Genomic DNA, 18281 nt, shown 5'->3' on the forward strand with positions numbered 1-18281 from the left:
TTTGAGACATTCTGAAATACTTTTATAACAGGTTAACTTTAGCCTATATTTATTATATTGAATCATTAATTCAGTTAATTCAATTATATTGAATCATTAATCTCATGAACTCTGTCTTACTCTGGACATGTCCAAGTTTCCAGAGTGTGACATGCTAAAAGATCTTTGCCATAAATAAGTTGTTTTTGTGTTTGTATACACTTGTGAAGTTTAAAGTATTTAGTTAAGGGGAGCCTGGGTGGCTCAGTCAGTTGAGTGTCTGCCTTTGGCTCGGGTCATGATCCCAGGGTCCTGGGCTCTCTGCTCAGCGGGGAACCTGCTTCTCCCTCTCCTTCTGCCTACTTGTGCGCTCTCTCTCAGTCAAATAAATAAATGAAATCTTAAAAAAAAATGAAGTGTTTAGCTGAGGCAGTGAATTTTAGTATTGAATATGCATATAACATATTACATATACTCAAAACTGTGTTTCTAAAAACTAACGAAAGTGGATAGTTAGGGCTCTTGAAGTTGCCCTAACTCATAATAAGATCGATTCATTGATCTTATTATGCAGGGGGTTGACTGAGGATTCTTTTTTTGTTTTTATTTTGTTCCTTAAAGAGATTTCAAGTGGTAGCTTTAATGTTCTACCTCAACCGCATCAAACTTTTGTTCTAGAATTCAATTCATGTGTATGAATCTGGGGTTATAGTCATTTTTTCAATTTTCCCCTGGGTTTTGTTTTTTTTCCTATTGCATAAACTGTGACTCCAGTGTAATGCAGTTTGTTTATTCGGTAAACATTTCAAGCCCCACTATGTGCATTTTGCATTAATTAGTATAATAGCTTTAAAACTTGGTTAGCCTAGTTTAGTGTAACTTGAGGCACTAAGCCAATACTCTCGTGTGCTGTGTACCTTTTACACCTACTGGCTGGAATGTTTTAAATTAAGCCTAGAAGAGTAACAGCTCCTGTGATATTTGACATGAATATTCCAAACTTCAGGGTTGGAATAACATACCCTGTTTCTTTATTGAGTTTTAGCAATGACTCCCTCATCCAAGCCTAGTTTTTGTAGCTGTGCTTTTAACTTAATTTATAATTGCATTTTTGGAGGTTCTCTTTGCATATGTAAACATTCAAGTTTTTCCTCTGCCTTTGAGGTTTTGTTGTATGAAGTATGTAGGAAATTAATCCACGCTTATGGTATAGAGATTTTTTTCCCTAAAATTCAAGTGTCATGTGAACCAATACAAAATTGGCTTAATAACAGGTGTGCTTTTAATAATCGGTCAGATATTCTCCTACCTGAGGGTCTGAGTGAGTGTCCCATATGTGGGCGTGTGTGTGTTTGTCTCTGTTGCAGGGGTTGTTGTTCTCTGAGATTAGGGTCAGAATGGGAGGATGAGAATCAATTTATTGCTTAAGGACCAAGTAGAGCCAACCCAAATCTTGAAGTACAAGTAGCCTGGAGCCATTTTGGTTTCTTAGAAACCAGGATTATTGTGGGTTATTCGTATATATATGGGTATAACTTTTATTTTGGTATGTTTGTCTATACCTTTATCCTCTTGAAGATCAACTAGGTCAGTGGGTAGCCCCTGTCTAGATATTTCCTGGAACAGGGACCCGTTTGTCCATGCATGTAAAAAGAACTGATTTTCAGGTGCGGGGAATGAAGGATGTAAAGGGTGGGGCGAGAGTTTGTAGTTGAAAATGTTTGAAAGGCATACACGAGCAAGCAGACACGTTCTGTATATCCTGAAGGCACATAACCAGAGCCAGTGGATCGAAATATGGGAAAACAGATTCTAGCTCATTTCAGGGAGTGTCCAAAGAGTTCATGAACCATGGGTTGGTGAAGGGCAGGGGTGGATGGAGTGAAGAACTGTAGGAATTCCCTTCCAGTGGCGGTCATCAGGAAGACCATGAATGTGATTGGACATGGGAATTTGAGCATTGGACCTGATGATCTTTAAGTTCCTTTCCAGTCTAGCCATTCTGCGAATTTTAGGACATATTACATCCCCTGAAAAGTAGAGAGTGAAGACACCAGCATTTGAAGGGGAATTTCAGATTTGAGAGTTCAGGCTGCCTAATGGTTTTTTCTCTCCAGCTTCTTTAAGTCCTCCTGCAATTATACCCCCTCCTCGCCAACATCAGCTTCTTTTTCCATTTGGGAACATCCTCATCAGCATCAGAACATGCCTTTTTATCTACTGCCTTGAAAGGCAAATGACAAACAAAATTCCTGGAACCCAGAGTAGTAACCTGCCAGTTCCCTCTGGGCTTCTCTGCTCTCCAGCTGTGGTGGAAACCCCAAAAAAGTTGTCTCTGATTACAGCCTCCCCTTCTTGGTGCCCCTTCTCACCCCTCCACTCTCCAAAACCAGAGACCTCCTTTTTAACAAATCCCATGGCTGCTTCCCCATCCTCATAGCCTCTGCCATATTCTGCATCATCCATCCCTCCCTCTTCTTAAACCGTCTTCTTTACTTGGCTTCCTCTTTTCCACTTTACCTCAGTAACCTCCCCTTTGGAGGCTCTCTACATTCTGAAGTGCTCCAGCTCCGTCCTTGGCTCTTCTCCACACTCTCTGGGCAGTGGTTCTTAACCTGGCTTGGGCTGCGAAAAATGCGGGGGGTGGGTAGGTCCTCTTTTTTTTTTTTTTTTTTAAGATTTTTTTATTTTATTTATTTATTTGAGAGAGCGAGAATGAGAGAGAGAGAGAGTACACGAGAGGGGGCAGGCTCCTCGCTGAGTAGGGAGCCCGATGCGGGACTCGATCCAGGGACTCCAGGATCATGACCTGAGCCGAAGGCAGTCGCTTAACCAACTGAGCCACCCAGGCGCCCGGGTAGGTCCTCTTTAATTAATCCAGAATCCCCAGGGAAAGACCATGAACATCAGTCATTAAAATGTTGTTTTGTTTGTTTGTTTTTGTTACTAATGTGTGGCCAGGATTGAGAATCCAGGTGATTTATCTAGTCCCATGGAATCAATACCAAATACCAGCTAATGACTCCCAATTAATGTATGTATAATTCATCTTTTCTAGATGCTAGACTCAATTATGCTCTTGTCTGTTTTACACTTCCTGTAGGGATAAGCACCTTCACTTCACCCGCTCCCTCCGGCCCCCCAAACCTGCTCCTCCCCTGGCTTTGCCCTTCTCAATCAACACATTGGATATACAGCTCTCAATCTCAAAGCCTAGGTGACCTCTTAAGTCCCTCTCCTCCTTCCCTTGGGGCTACACAGCTGATCTAAGAGGAAGTCCTGTCCATTTTCCTTGGTGATCTACTCTCCTGGTTATCTTCTTGCTTCTCTTTCTGTTCCCTTTCATCTCCTTTGCAGCCCCCTCCCTCTTCTTTGTCCCTTCAGTGTTGGCCTTAGTTGACTTTTCTGCTGTTCTTCTCATTCCACTCTCTTCCTTGATCATCCTACGCGTTCCTGAGCCTTCAGATTCCCTCTATGGCAATGACATCCCAATGTATATTTCAAGCCCAATCTCTCATCCAGGTTCTAGACCTGCATGTCCAGCTGTGGAGTGTTCAGCAGCACTAGGCAACTCAATTTCAATGTGAAATGAGGTGAACTTACCCTCTCTGCCGGTTTCCTCCCAGTGAATTATGCAGTTGAATATCCCAAAATCTGCAAGGCGTCTCCCTCTACCTCATCTGTTTGCCCTATCCGTTGCCACTGTGATCAATATTGCCAATATGAAATAGTTGTAGAATCTGTACACTGCTTGTCAGCAGGCTGTTCCTGTTGGAATTTCTGCCTCCCTCCTTCCACACCCCCCATCCCATCACCCGAATGCATGCACATGACCTCCTCTGGCCCCTTGTTTATCATGAATCCTTAGGGCTACCATGGGGCACAGTAAGACCTCAATAAATATTTGTTGAATACGTGTGGGAAGGCAGTAGCTCTGGATGGTGATCACCACCCATCTTCCAGTTGTGATTTACCTTGCCTTAAAAACTGAAAGGTTTCCAGAGTCGAAAATTTCTGTTTTGTCGAATAGTCCATATGGGTTTCCCTCAACTCCATAGTTTCCAGGGGATTATTTAAAAAAAAAAAAAAAAAGGAACTAAGAGAAGTAGGTGGGCGTCGGCTAGCCAATCATTCGCACTCTGTGCTCTTTGAATGGCCATGGAGGGCTGAGCTTGGGAGGCTGGCCAAACAGTGCAGGCAAAGCAAACCACCTTCATGACCCAGGGAGGCAGGGAGGCAGACTGGCTGTGGCTGGAGCCTCTGCAGTGAACTTGTTCAGCGTGGGCATGCAAAAGCCAGGATCCGAATGCCTGAGAAGTGCTGGGACTTGTCTGAACTGTTGATTGCATTTTCAAACCTGTTTGGGGAGGAGGAGGCTGGAACACAATGGCGTGCTTGGGTCTTATCTGCAGCCGATCTGATTGAAAAGGAACAGACAAGAACTTAATAGTGTTTAACCTGTAGGAACGTACGGGGGACTTTATCAGTCTCCGTTGCCATGATTCTAAAGGAGAATGGGGAAGGGTTTTTTTTCCTTTAGAAGGTTCGGGTCCGTGTTTCAGACTTCACCCTCAGGGCTGGGAGCTCCTGGGTGAGGTTTCCACGTCTCCGTCCTCTTCCAACTCCTATCTGTAACCTCTTCATGACAAGGCTTAGAAGGGCCAACAGTCAATGCTGAGTCAGAGGGATAAGCAAGAAGGGAATGACACACTTCCTGCCCTAAGTTCTAGGGAGTTTTTATGGTTTGTTTTTCTGTTTTGCTTTGAAGATTCCCTAAAAAGACAGAAGATCCCCCTGGCCCATCTTTGGGTCAGCCGCCTCTATTTATTTCTTGATCTCCTAGGATACCTACCCTGCTATGCCTCCTTGTTACTCAAAGGTGGTTTTTGTTTGTTTGTTTATTACCAAAGCATCACATGCTTGTGCAGTATATTTATCAACTATCATTAAACTGAAAGAATGAAAAATGGGGGAGGAGGGGGAAGGTACTCCTTAATTTTACCACCCAGGAAAAAACGTCAGAGAATATCAATCCAGGCTTTTTCTGTACACCTCTATTTTTTTCTCTACAAAAATTATATGGTACTTAATAAAATTTCTTTTATCTGTTGCTTTGTAGGCTTTGCGAAGAGTTCTCACGTTATTAATTACTTGACACGATTGGTCTGAAAGACTGTATTATGTGCCATGATATGGACGTGCCATAATTCACTTAGCCCGTCCCCCAGACAGATACTCAGGCTGCTTTCAGCCTCCGGTGTTATTAAAACACCACACAGCTCCCTCGGACTACAGCTGCCCACACTTGTCCCCGTTTCATTGGAAGTAGTCCTGGAAGTGGTTCAAAGGACATGTGGCGTTTTCAGGTTTTGGTCTTTCCTGCCACCCCACCTTCCAGACATTGGTCCTGTTTTACATTCTCACCATATAAAACTCTCACCATGTCCCATATGGCGCTGTCTATTCTGGCCTTTGCCTGATTCCCATCTGCTTCTCACACCCTTCTTCTTCCTCGTGCTTCCAACATGCAGCCCCACCACCCCCTTTCTGCTCCTTTCCCTGCAGCGTGCTAAGCTTGTCCTGTCTTGGGCTGGTGCACCTGGTCCTCCCGCCACCTGGCCTGCTCTTCCTCAGGCTCTTGGCACACTCCTCCCATGCCACCCCTGCCAGAGTGGTCTCCGTCACCACTCCCCGTTCATTTCCAGTCTGGCACCTCTCACCATCTGTCCTTCAATTATTTATGTGTTTTGTGGGTTGCCGTCTCTTTCCCCCGTGGAATGTTAATTTCGTAGCTCAGGCAACCTTGTGTATTTTCCTTTGTGCTCTGTTCCCGGCGTCTCCGTCAGTACCTGGCGTGCAGTAGGTGCTGGATAAATACAGGTGGGCGCTGTCGAATGAATGGAGAAATCTCCCTGCCGTCTACAAAGGTACAGTGGAGTGCAGAGGAGGAAATGGGGACAGCAGGGGCTGTCCCTTCAAGCAACATGTGCTGAATGCTATGCCACAGCTTCCAGGTGGCACAGGGAGACAGGAATGGGGGCTGGCCTCTGGCTACCAGCATCCTGCAGGGCTCGTGCGAGCTGAGCCTCAGGTCACTGGCCGTGGTCTGTGACTGAGGATGGTGGAAAGGACATAGAGGCCGGGGAGTGCGGGTGAGCGGAGGTCCAGAGGGAGGACAGCAGGAAGCCGGCTGTGGCCAGGACTGGGGGCCACCCCGCGTCCCGTGCAGAGGATGGCCTGTAAATGAGGATATGCAAGCCCTTTTTAAACTCAGTTCTAGGCACAGATGGTGGGGTTAGGTGACGGAGCCGCACTTTGGGAAGATGTCCTGGGAGAGCAGCTAAGTGGAAGGAGCAGGTCCTGCCAGAGGATGAGGTCTGGCTGGAGGTGGGTGACAAGGAAGGCAGAAGGGGCATTTCAGAGGCGGGGGAACAGGAGGGCTTGGGGGCTGGTGGGAGGGGGAGCGAGGGGTCCACAGTGACACTGAGGTTTCCGGGCTGCATGACCAATGGGTAGGTGAGATACGGAGCCCCAGAGGAGAAGCCGGTCCAGAGTGCGGGAGCATAGGATTTCAGCTGGGGTCTACCCCTCTGCTGTATGCCTGAGCACTTTGGAGACTGAACCAGCTCATGGGCCCTCCCTTGCCCTGAAGGGCTTCGGGTGATGGGAAGAGAGAGGCAGGGGGGCCAGAAATAAGCCACAGGATAGCGGCCTCGGGCTCCCACGGCCCCCTTCTCCTCTGACGTGTGGAAGGAGCCTGTCCGTGTCAGCTTGCCATGGGGTGAATTTGTTCCATTGTGAGGTTGGGGAGGATGGGGTGGAGCACAGCTGGCTGTGTGTTGGCTGCATGGGCACGGCACTCTGGGTACAAATGTCACCCAGACCCGGGTGATGTAGCGCGCTCGCCCTGCAAACGGTCAAACCTGATACGTGTTTTTCCTAAACGGAAAAATCTGAGAAACTTTACTCGAGACACACTGTCATTTCTGATTACTCTCTAAACGGACAAGTTTCTGAAAGTTATGTTTTGTTTGTTTGTTTGTTTTAGGTTTGTAAATAACTGCGGGGGGTAAAACTGCATAATGACCGGGACGCCTGGGTGGCTCAGTCGGCGAAGCGTCTGCTTTTGGCTCAGCTCATGATCCCGGGGTCCTGGGATCGAGCCCCACTTTGGGCTCCTTGCTCAGCAGAGAGTCTGCTTCTCCCTCTACCTGCTGCTCCCCCTGCTTGTGCTCTCTCTCTGACAAATAAATAAATAAAATCTTTTTTAAAAACTACATAATGACAAAGCTGTCTATCCTCTAAAGGAGGAAGGACCAGTAGAACTGCTTGGTGGCGTTCCCTGGAAAGTTGTCTTTTCAAGAAACCAGCTTGTGTCACCTCTAAAGCAAAGGGTTTGACAGAATCCACATGACAAGAACAGCAGAAGCACAGCGGGGAAGGCAGCAGGATTTGGTAAATGAGGGACCATCCGAGCCCAGAGAGGAATCCGCAGTGACCACGGGACAGGGTGGTAGTGGAAGGCAGAGAGGTTAAAAACACAGAGAAAAATAATCGGGTTTGGCAGGGGAGGGATGCGGGGGAATTCAGCTCGGGAAATATCATATGTTGCATATTAACTAGAAATTCTAGAAATTTATAGAGAAATTGACTGTGCAATTGGAGAGTTTTTCTTGGCAAATAGAAAGTCTAATTAGCTTAGTGTTCTCTCACTAGGGCTCATGCTCAGTTTCACAGGGAGGTTTGAAATGGAAGAATGCTAGAAAGTGTTAGGATTCCATTTATATTTGGTTCAGCAGAAAGTAAACCACATTCGAGTTCCAGCATATTTATTGCAGCAGACGCTCTGTTTTTTTTTTTGTTTTTTTTTTTTACCTTGAAAATGCTGATCTAGCGTTTTCGTTGGTGGCATGGGTGTGAAGAGAGCCTGGAGCCTGTGTCTGAGGAAGACAGACATAAATGCTCCTTCTGGAGTCCTAGGGTCCGGTCCTCACTGCACTTGCCCTGTTTAACCAGCTAGCGATGTGATTTGGGGCACGACTTTCGACTTCCTTGGGCTGCTTCCTTTTCCTTGCTTGTGCAAGAAGGTTGGATGATATTGGAGGTCCTGCCAACACCGAAGTTCCATGAATTTCAAGAAAGAAAAGAGAAGGATGGTCTTCTTATGTGGGGGAGGGGCTCTGAGTGGCATTGTATAAAATTTATGCTTAAGGGGCGCCTGGGTGGCTCAGTTGGTTAAGCGACTGCCTTCAGCTCAGGTCATGATCCTGGAGTCCCAGGATCGAGTCCCACATCGGGCTCCCTGCTCAGCAGGAAGACTGCTTCTCCCTCTGACCCTCCCCCCTCTCATGCTCTCTGTCTCTCATTCTCTCTCTCGCAAATAAATAAAATCTTAAAAAAAAAAAAAATTTATGCTTAAAACATGGAAACAGATACGATGTGATAGAAAGGTCTGCCACCCCACGCTTATTTTTTTACGCAGCTCGTTCTGGGGGGAGACTGTGAACGGCAGCAGACATGGTAACAGATTTGAGAAGTCACCCCCCCGCCCCCAGTCCTGTCTCGGAAGCCATACTCATACCCGCTCATACTGTCTCACTCACTGTTCTCCTGGCTTTGAAAGGTGGGTTGCCAGGTGTTCCTTTTATTTTCTAGATGCTGAGCTGTTTGTGCTTTCTGTCTGGTCAACCAAGGACACTTTCGTGAATATGATAGGAAGAGAGAAAGCCAGCAGATTCAGGGCAAGCCATACCTGGGTTCCTGGGCTGGCGTTGCACTGAGCAGGTACATGTGTGGTGCTCGCTCTCCTCACCTGTAACCTGGGGATTGTGGCGCCCATCTCCTGGGGTTTCAGTGAGGAGGAGTGAACGTGGGGAAAGCATCATGCGTGCCTCCTGGCATCGAGAGGGTGCTTGACAGCAGTGGGATTTTCCCACCCTTGTCTAGGCATGAATCATGTGCTTCTTTGCCAATGCCAGGCATCCCTGGGTGAGAGAGGGTGGGTCTGACTACCTGCTGTCTCCATGGCAGCATCTGTGAGATGCTTCTAGAGCACCTTGCCAAGCTCAGGCACTGACTCTCCTGGAATGACTCCCACTCAGCCTGCTTTCTTCCCTGCTCTGCCCAGGACTTCTTCATCCTTGAAGAAGAGCAGAGGGACAAAGAGAAGCAAGTCAAATTGAGGAAGAGGCTCTGGTGCGGGCCATGGTTTTCGGGAGGCCACTGAAAGAGTTGAGGTGGCTGGAGGAGGCAGAAAAGAGGAGGTCTGGAGAGGCCCTAAAGGGTGAGGAGGGGATTAGCCCTCTTCTTGGGGGCCATGACGGTATACCCTAGGGACTAGGGAGCATCTTGGAAATGCCAGAGCGGGAAGGTCAAGGTGTTTTGCAGGCATCTCCAGTTCTGTCTCTAAGGCTATACAATCAGATGAAGTAAACAGATGCAGGTATCTTGCTCATGCAGGCACAAATTTCACAATTGTTGTGGAGATTTTGTTGAACATGGAGCTGATAAGGATGTGGGTAACTGTCAGGCAGTATTTTTCTTGGGGTACGTAAAACGCAGTCGATGAAACTAGACCAGAGAGAGTGTGCGCTCTGGAGATAGTTCTGGGAGGGTAGGGCTTGCAACGTCCTGTTGGCTCTGCTGCTCAACCTCTTTTGCTCTGCCAGTCTCTGTGGAAACTGGGATTGCCACCCACTTTCCCTGGGTGTAGGGACTGTGGAAGGTTGTAAGTGATAGAGCCTTGCTCTGAGATGCCTTTCTCTCACCAAGACAAAGTGACTCTCGGTGACCAGTGTCTTTGGGAGCACCTGCATACCGAGGAGGAGAATCTGGTGTTCCAGAGTCATGTGGTCGTAGACAGATGGTGAAGAAATGCCATAGAAGATGGACCCTGCCTTGCCTAACTTATTTAGCCTTACGGTGAAACTCCAGAGCGCTTCCAATCATCGGCAGTGCCAGGAGCGGGTGATTGGGGGAGGTGGGGTGCTGAGCCGTGCTCCCCAGAAAAGACAGCCAGGTGCATTCCTGAGCACAAACCGCCTTAGCACAGCTGAATCTGGACCGATTCCTCGGTCAGTGGGCCACCAGGCCTGGAGCGCCTGTGAGGACCCTGCCGCCATGTTGGCGGCTATTTTCTGTGATGCTGGAGTCCCCCTCCTCCAGTCTTCCCTTCCCAGGCCTTCACGGTGCAGCTCCACCCTCCCCTGCTGTAGTGGACAGACTGGTTGTTGGTAGTCACCTAGCCACGCATTTACCACCGAGGCCCCATTTTAAGGAAATGTGAGAGACCAGTTCTTCTGTTTAGATGGGGCATTTTACACCGTGTAACTTGGAATCGCCAATGGGTTAGGGTTTGCAAGGTCATAGTAATTCTGAATCTTGTCCTTCCGAGACGAGGAGCATAGTCTCTCGGCACCTCCTGTGACCCTTAGTCTCTGATGACGTTGTCATAGCCTGAAGGGGCCCCTGAGAATTTGGGGAGATGACACAAGGAACGCATAAGGATGGTTTCTCAGATGTAAGCTTCATGAGTTAGTCACATGATAACGTAGGCTGCAGACCCATAAGAAATGGATAATGTATTTGTAAAGTGATGTGGATCTGGTATCTCTTTCAGCCTCCTTCCCGAATCAGCAGTAGGCGTTTGGTTTATAATTCGGGTCAACAATAATGCTTGTTGCTCTTTGAGCCCTCTCTGTGCATCAGGCAAGGTGTTATTTGCTTCCCATGGTTCTCTTTACATCCTGAGAGCAATTCTATGAGGTAGATGATGTTATTCTCATTTGACGACAGAATAAAATTGCTCAGAGAGGTGACGTAACTTGCAATTCTATCAAACCAGGAAGTGGCGTAGATGGAATATGAACCAGGACCAGCAGACTCCAGAGCATTTGCCCATTGCTTTCCACTTGGTGTGTGTTGTGCTGAGTACCTGCTAGCCTCGGGATAGTGTCATTGCTATGGAGAATAAAAATAAAATCGGGCGCCTGGGTGGCTCAGTCGGTTGAGCGACTGCCTTCGGCTCAGGTCATGATCCCGGGGTCCTGGGATCGAGTCCCGCATCGGGCTTCCTGCTCAGCGGGAAGCCTGCTTCTCCCTCTCCCCACTCCCCCTGCTTGTGTTCCCTCTCTCGCTGTGTGTCTCTCTCTCAAAATAAATAAATAAAATCTTTAAAAAAAATAAAATAAAATAAAATAAAGAAACTTACCATGTAGTTGAGGATAAGATGGATAGACCACTAAAGATAATCCACAGACAACTGTGATTGGTACCCAGAAAGTCTTACCAGGGAAATTCACGGGAGGTGCCAGGGGGGTTTAAGGGGGAAGCTGAGATCCTACATAGCTGGTTGGGACAAAGTGTTCATAGAGGCGGTGCCCTTGGAAGTGGGCCTTGCAGGACTGGTAGAATCTTGCCCAGTGGGGATGAATAAGGGAACAGTTTGCGGGTGGTGATGATTGTCAGATGCTCAGGTAAATCGGCAAGCTTCTGAAGAGACTATTAGATCATATATACGCATATATCTTTTTTTTTTTTAAGATTTTATTTATTTATTTGACAGAGGCACAGCGAGAGAGGGAACACAAGCAGGGGGAGTGGGAGAGGGAGAAGCAGGCTTCCCGCTGAGCAGGGAGCCTGATGCGGGGCTCGATCCCAGGACCCCAGGGTCATGACCTGAGCCGAAGGCAGATGCTTAACGACTGAGCCACCGGGCGCCCCTACGCATTTATCTTTCTGTATGGATATGTGTGTATTGTGTACGCCTGGATACAGTCACATTCTTTATAAAGCCCTTATACTCTTTTCAAAAGTGAAAGGCTAATGGTTTTCCGTCGCAACATTGTCCAAACTCTGTTCTCTACTTCTGAGAACCAGAATACCTCTGAGCAGTAGTTACTATGAATAGACATTCATGTTTATACTGGCCAGGTAGGAATGAAGAGCTTTTTTGATTTTTTTTTTTCCCCCCAGGCAGCATCTATGATTGGAGCTGCTCCTTTTTTTTTTTTTTTTTTTTTGAGTGTGGGCTCCTGTTTTCTAGCATGTTGAAACGTTAAGACTTCCTGTGTCTGCTTGATTTTGGAAACACCTCCTGTTTGCCTGTCACGGGTAATCGCTGTGTTTCTGTGGAGCCCTCATTTATGGGGAACAAATGGAGACAGCAACCAGTCTCTCCCCATTGTGGATGTGGGGACCTCTCTGGATTCACAGTGAAAGGCTACCTAATGCATTCTACTACAGGAGACAAAACCCAGCTCCCAGAATAACAAGCAAGGCAACTTTGGAAAGTGACTCTCGGTGACCAGTGTCTTTTGTGTGTTTGCTAAGCGTGCGGTGAATTTTTTTCTTTTAAGGATGGTATAAATTCTTGGGAATTATTCTCGGGGAAGACTGACTCTTCCTGAAGGCGATACGTAGAATCCGTATCAACAGGGTGGCTGTGTACGTTCCTCCAGGCTGTGTGACGACCAAGACACCGTGAAGCTGTCCTCCTGACCGAGGACCGGGGGAAAATGCTGAAACTAGGTGAGTTCGAACGGCCCTCAGACTCACATTCACATGACTCAGGAACATGGTGTTGCTGTCTGCAAGGGAGTAGCATTCAGGCGTGGCTTTAAAGTGTTTGTGTCAAACATATCACTGCTTTTCTTTTCTGTGACTGGGTGTGGGGACCTGGTGTTAAGCTGAGGGAGGTACGACTGTTGTGGGTGGAAAAAATGGCATCTGAAGTTTGCATGGAGATTGTGACTGTCTGTAAACAAATGAAGGATCAAAATGCTTCAGAAATGGGACTCTGACAAGATTGGAGAGTTGTTTCCCTTAAAGTTTCTCCTTTTTACATTTTCCATGTGTTTGTTAACTGTAAGATGTCTCTGGGTCCCAGTGCGTCGGCAGTGACCTGCAAACATGGGGGTGTTGGTTTCTATTCTCGTTTTGTAGATGTTGCTCAGAATACTATTCTCCCTAACAGCCAATAAGCAATTTCACTCAACAGATACGTGGGCTTTTGTACTTTTAAAACATGTATGGGGCTTGTTTTCAGCCGTAGTTAAAGCTTCTACAAGTACACTTAATTTTTTTTTTATTCTTATGTTAATCCCCATACATTACATCATTAGTTTTAGATGAAGTGTTCCATGATTCATTGTTTGTGCATAACACCCAGTGCTCCATGCAGAATGTGCCCTCCTCAATACCCACCACCAGGCTAACCCATCCTCCCACCCCCTCCCCTCTAGAACCCTCAGTTTGTTTTTCAGAGTCCATCGTCTCTCATGGTTCGTCTACCCCTCCGATTTCCCCCCCTTCATTCTTCCCCTCCTGCTACCTTCTTCTTCTTCTTTTTTTTTTCTTAACATATATTGCATTATTTGTTTCAGAGGTACAGATCTGAGATTCAACAGTCTTGCACAATTCACAGCGCTTACCAGAGCACATACCCTCCCCAGTGTCTATCACCCAGTCACCCCATCCCTCCCACCCCACCCCCCACTCCAGCAACCCTCAGTTTGTTTCCTGCGATTAAGAATTCCTCATATCAGTGAGGTCATATGATACATGTCTTTCTCTGTTTGCAAGTACACTTAATTTTATTTTTGAGGTAAATTGGAAAACTTTTTGAGCATGGAAATAGAACAATTTAAATAGCCCTTAAAGTTATATAGGGATTTGCACGCTTGTTCAAGTCTATGCCCAATATTTGTTGAAGTTCCTCTAAAATTCGTCTGCTCTAAAGACTTTCTGGAGCTTCAGCTGAATACGAGGAGGGGATTAGAAATTGGAAGACGTAGCCAGGCATCAGTTTATATCTAGTTTTTTGGCCCATTAATTGAACCTTGGCAGCCAATGCAATTTCCTAGAACCGTGACTTCTTTTTCTGTGTGGAAAGTGGTCACCTGCACATCATTTGTGTTAAATGTACATTTGCGCACCAGCCAGAGCTGTGCGTGTGATTCTCCGTCTGCTTTCTTTATAAATATATCTAGGCACATTCTATCAAATATATGAAAATGGTTATAAGCCTGTGACTGTATCTCACGGTGTACATGCAATTGGGATCAGAGCCAGGTTTGGCTGGGAAGGTTTCCTGGAAGAAGTGAGGTTTTTTTTGGGGGGGGGAGGGAGTTTCAAAGGGAGGTAAGTATCACACTTTGGCAGAAGGAAGAAGCATACATAAAGCTTCCAAGGCTGGAGTGATTAAGTCAGACGTATTCAGTGAGTAAGCGTGAACTGTATGAGAGCAGATTGTAAATTAGTGGTTGAAAATCGCCAGGCCACCAGGGAAGAAGAGGTGAGGGCTGTGTGTGAAGGAGGACGGGAGAGGCTTGTGGGCGCGGCTCTCTGTGTGTTGCTAGCAAATTTCACGCCTGGATACCCGTGTGCGCTGACCATGTTGCCATCTAGTGGAGCCGGCCGAAATGCACCTGCTACCTCTTTTCACTTCCGGTTAAATAATACGGTATCTTAGCAGTAGGGAAGCTCTTTTTCCCCCCAGGAATTCTAAATAAGGAATTAGAGGAGATGGATGCAACTGGGCGCCCCCCAAATGATATTAATTTGACTCTAGGAAATAGAGCTGAATCCCAATAGAAAGCATTTCTCATAGACGATGTTTGGTCGTGGAGTCCATCGTGGTACGGTGGTGGCGGAGGAAAGCCCTCCCACCAGAGGCACCACAGCCCAGAGACCTCAGGGCTGGAAGACACTGTAGAAGGCCGTACCCCTACCATCCTCCCTTGCATCCATCCATGCCTGCATCCATTCAGCAGAACTTCTGAGTTCCTGTTACCTATCAGTCTCTCTTCCAGGTACTGGGGATATACCAGTGAGGAGAGCAGTTAGAGATCCTGGCTCATGAGAAAAAACAAAGAAATAAAATAGAGAAATCAAGAAATCCCTGCCCTCGGAGCACTGACATTCCAGTGGGAAAGATGGACAATAAACAAAGAAGTAAAATATATAGTAGGTGGGATTCTGCTAAGTGCTAAGGAGGAAAAAAATTTTTTTAAGTCTAAAGTCGGGGATAAAGATTGTTGTACATGTCTGTGGGGTGGTGGGGGCAGAGAGAGGATTTGCAATCTTGTGTCCTCGCTGAGATCGTGATATTAGTCTCTCCTAAAGGTTTGAGGAAGCCAGACATGGGAAGATCCTGGGGAGGAGCATTCCAGGCAGAGGGCAAGCAGATACAAAGGCCCTGAGGTGGGAATGGTCCTCACGTGTTCCTGAAACCGCAAGGGGGATGGTCAGAGGAAGGACAAGCCAGAGAGATGGGAAGGGGCCAGATCAGCTTGGGCCATGGGGACGGTTAAAACGAATTTGACATTTCCTGGACATGGGAGGAGAAGCCATTCCATCTAGCCTGATCTCTTTGACAAATGAAACTTAGGACAACGAAATCAGGTCAGGTGTCCGTGGTTAATCAGCATCCTTGTGCCGGAGCTGGGATGAGAACGTGCCTGCTAAGCCAGCGTTCTTCCTGCCGGCCTAGCCTGCCCCGATGGGGATGCAAGACCCTGTGGAGGCTCAGGCTTCCAAGTGCAGTGGTCCCGAATTAGCCCAGTGCTGTGGGGTGCTCCAGCAGCTGCATGTCAGCTCGGTTCATCCTGGTCCTTCCCTCAGGATGACCACGGCACGCGGAACGGAGCAGACCCCTTACCTCTGAGGGCTCCTCCGCCAAATACTGCCCTCCTTCATTTTGGAGATAAATCCTTTGGGTTTCGCCAGTGGTGAGACCCCTAAACCTCCAATCTCATGAGGGCTCCCTACGTTCATTGTGCAGTTACTTGGATATGGTGAACGTAAGATATTTCTGTCTTACAGGGGTGGATCACAGTTCTCATCATGAGAGGTGGTAAGATTGAATAGTGAAAGTTATTTAAAACGAATTTGAAAATAGGAGCACCTGGGTGGCTCAGTTGGTTAAGCGTCCGACTCTTGATTTTGGCTCAGGGCATGATCTGAGGATCATGGGATCGAGCCCCGCATCGGGCTCCATGCTCAGCGGGGGTCGGCTTGGGATTCTCTCTCCCTCTTTCTCTCTCTCAAATAAATAAATAAATAACATCTTTAAAAAAAGAAAAAAGAATTTGAAAATAGAATCACCAGGTGAGCTGCTGGTTGTCACCAAATGCAGCTGGGCCTGGACGGTTTTGCCCAACATTCTTTGTCTTCTTTCTTTACTGTGAGCCTGTTCAAGCACCACCCTCCCCCACTTTCTTTAGATCTTATGACCGTTGTCCTCTGGACGCGAGCCAAATCCTCTAATCTTACTTTCTGATGCAGGTCAGACTAGTGCTCAGTATAGCGGAGAACCCGCACGGTCTCCTCTCCTTCATCCGCCACAGCCTGGAGCCCGTATACAGAGTAACAGGAGGTCCTGGCACCAGGTCGGTCCCATCCTGTGGAGAAGACTCATGACTCACTCTCTTGCTCCTTCCTTCCCTTTCTTCCAAAGCAAAGCTCTCAGGATAGGTAATGTGAGGTTTACATCATCTTATTTGGCACGTACATTTGTTTGTATAGTACTTTCTCCCTTTTTTTTTAAATTTATTTTTTGCCAACCAAGGTAATTTCGTATGTCCATTTGCCTATTTTTTTTTTTAAATGAGCTCTGAAATCCCACTACCTCAGACTATCAGGATCAGCCCTGATTTGCATCCTTGGGAATCCATAGTCCCTTCAGTTGCTAAGCTCTTTGTTTATCCCTGGAGGCAGAGGGCACAATTCCCTGGGATCCTTTGGTTTGGGTCTTTAGGAGAGTGGGTGCTCCTGGGGGTGCTTTTACTGTTTCCTGCCTTCAAATCTTGCTGTTTTTGCAAGGAAGGCAGCCACCCCTTGTGGCAAGGATGTTCCCCTATCGGGTCCATCAGGAGGCTCCATCAGGGATGGTGGGGCAGCGCCATACTGGGAGTGGAGGACCCACGTCCTGTCCCTCAGACTCTCTTCCCTGTCTGTGTCACTGAGGTTGCTCAGCATCCCCCCTGCCCTTGAGTCTCTGCTTGGCTACCTATCACTGCCATCAGACAGGCGAGACTTGGCTATGCAGGAAAGGGGGTTTCTAGGCTGTCCTCTGACTTTGTTGGGCAGCCAGCTTGAGGAAATGGGGGAGAAAGTATTGGTCATCTGTGTATCCTGGGGATCCTTTGCCCACTGTCCTTTAGGGGCTGGGCATGTGGTAGAGCCGGCGGCAAGATTAGAAGTCCTCCAGCATGCTCCTCATTTGCTGTCCAGAGTGGTCCGTCAGTTAGGGCTCTTATTATGCAAGAAAGAGAAACCCCAGTTTGGACTGGCTCATACAAAAGAGAATTTTTTATTAGCTTGCATAACTGGAACGGGATTTGGCTTGGCCTCTCAGTGATGTCAGGAACCCATCTTCTTTCTAATCTGCTGTCTGTGGTTGAGTTTCATCCTCAGCTAGCTTCTCTCATGGTGGTTAAATGTCTGCAGCAATTCCGACTTCATACCCCCAACACACTGTCCAGGGGGAGAGAGAGAACTGGCTTCCAGCAGCTCTATCAGAGGTGCGAGTGACCTTTTCCAGAAGCCCCCAGCAAATTTCTCATGTCTCAGTGCCCAATCTTAAGCCAGTTTATTGGCTGTAGAATGGGGTGGTAAGTGGCATGGGTGGCTCAGTTGGTTAAGCTCTGCCTTCGGCTCAGGTCATGATCCCAGGGTCCTGGGATGGAGCCCCCGCATCGGGCTCCCTGCTCAGCGGGGAGCCTGCTTCTCCCTCTGCCTGCCGCTTCCCCTGCTTATGTTCTCTCTTTCTCTTTGACAAATAAATAAATAAAATCTTTAAAAAAAATAATAAACCAGTCACTCTATGGCAAGGGGGCTAGGATTACTGTGACTGAGTTGAAATGGTCAGGGTAAACCTGGGAGCTAGGGATGGGCTCAGTGTCTCCCTCAAATAGCGCGCTCCTCCTCAAGGAGAGGGGATAGAAGTGATGTCGAGTGGGCCACGGTTGTCTACCGAACAGACTTCCTTTCGCTGTGGTTTTTTCTGTTTTGTTCTTTTCTCCTGTTGCTTCGTACTTGGTGACTGGCGATGGTATAACAATACAGTGAATAGAGCCCTGCATATTGGATTCCCAGCACCCCCGCCCCCGGGACAGTGACATGGATGCTATCAGGGATAACAAGGACATCCCATCCATGAACCCCAACAGCACTGCAGATCAGGAAGGGAAATTCTCACCGGTCAATAAAGCATCCCCAAAGTACCGTAGACCTGGTCTGGTAGGGACTGAACAATGAGAATAAGAACTAGAGAAAATTAATTACAGGCAGCCCTTCCATCT

General features: G+C 47.4%; 1 protein-coding gene across 2 annotated transcripts in view; it reads left to right on the forward strand.

The window, feature by feature from the left end:
* The window catches only part of TNFAIP8 (TNF alpha induced protein 8), a 115053-nt gene that overhangs the window by 40028 nt on the left and 56744 nt on the right, over positions 1 to 18281 (forward strand). Inside the window, exon 2 of one of the 2 annotated variants that reach the window (XM_035013978.1) lies at positions 12336 to 12507. The exons of the other annotated variant lie outside the window; for it this stretch is intronic. Coding sequence (XP_034869869.1) covers positions 12495 to 12507 — 13 coding nt within the window. The 5' untranslated portion in view covers positions 12336 to 12494. The remainder of the gene's footprint in view (positions 1 to 12335; positions 12508 to 18281) is intronic. 2 annotated transcript variants of the gene reach the window in all.

The sequence above is a fragment of the Mirounga leonina genome, unplaced genomic scaffold (assembly GCF_011800145.1).
Source record: "Mirounga leonina isolate KUSES-001 unplaced genomic scaffold, KU_Mleo_1.0 Mir_168, whole genome shotgun sequence".
Taxonomy (NCBI): domain Eukaryota; kingdom Metazoa; phylum Chordata; class Mammalia; order Carnivora; family Phocidae; genus Mirounga; species Mirounga leonina.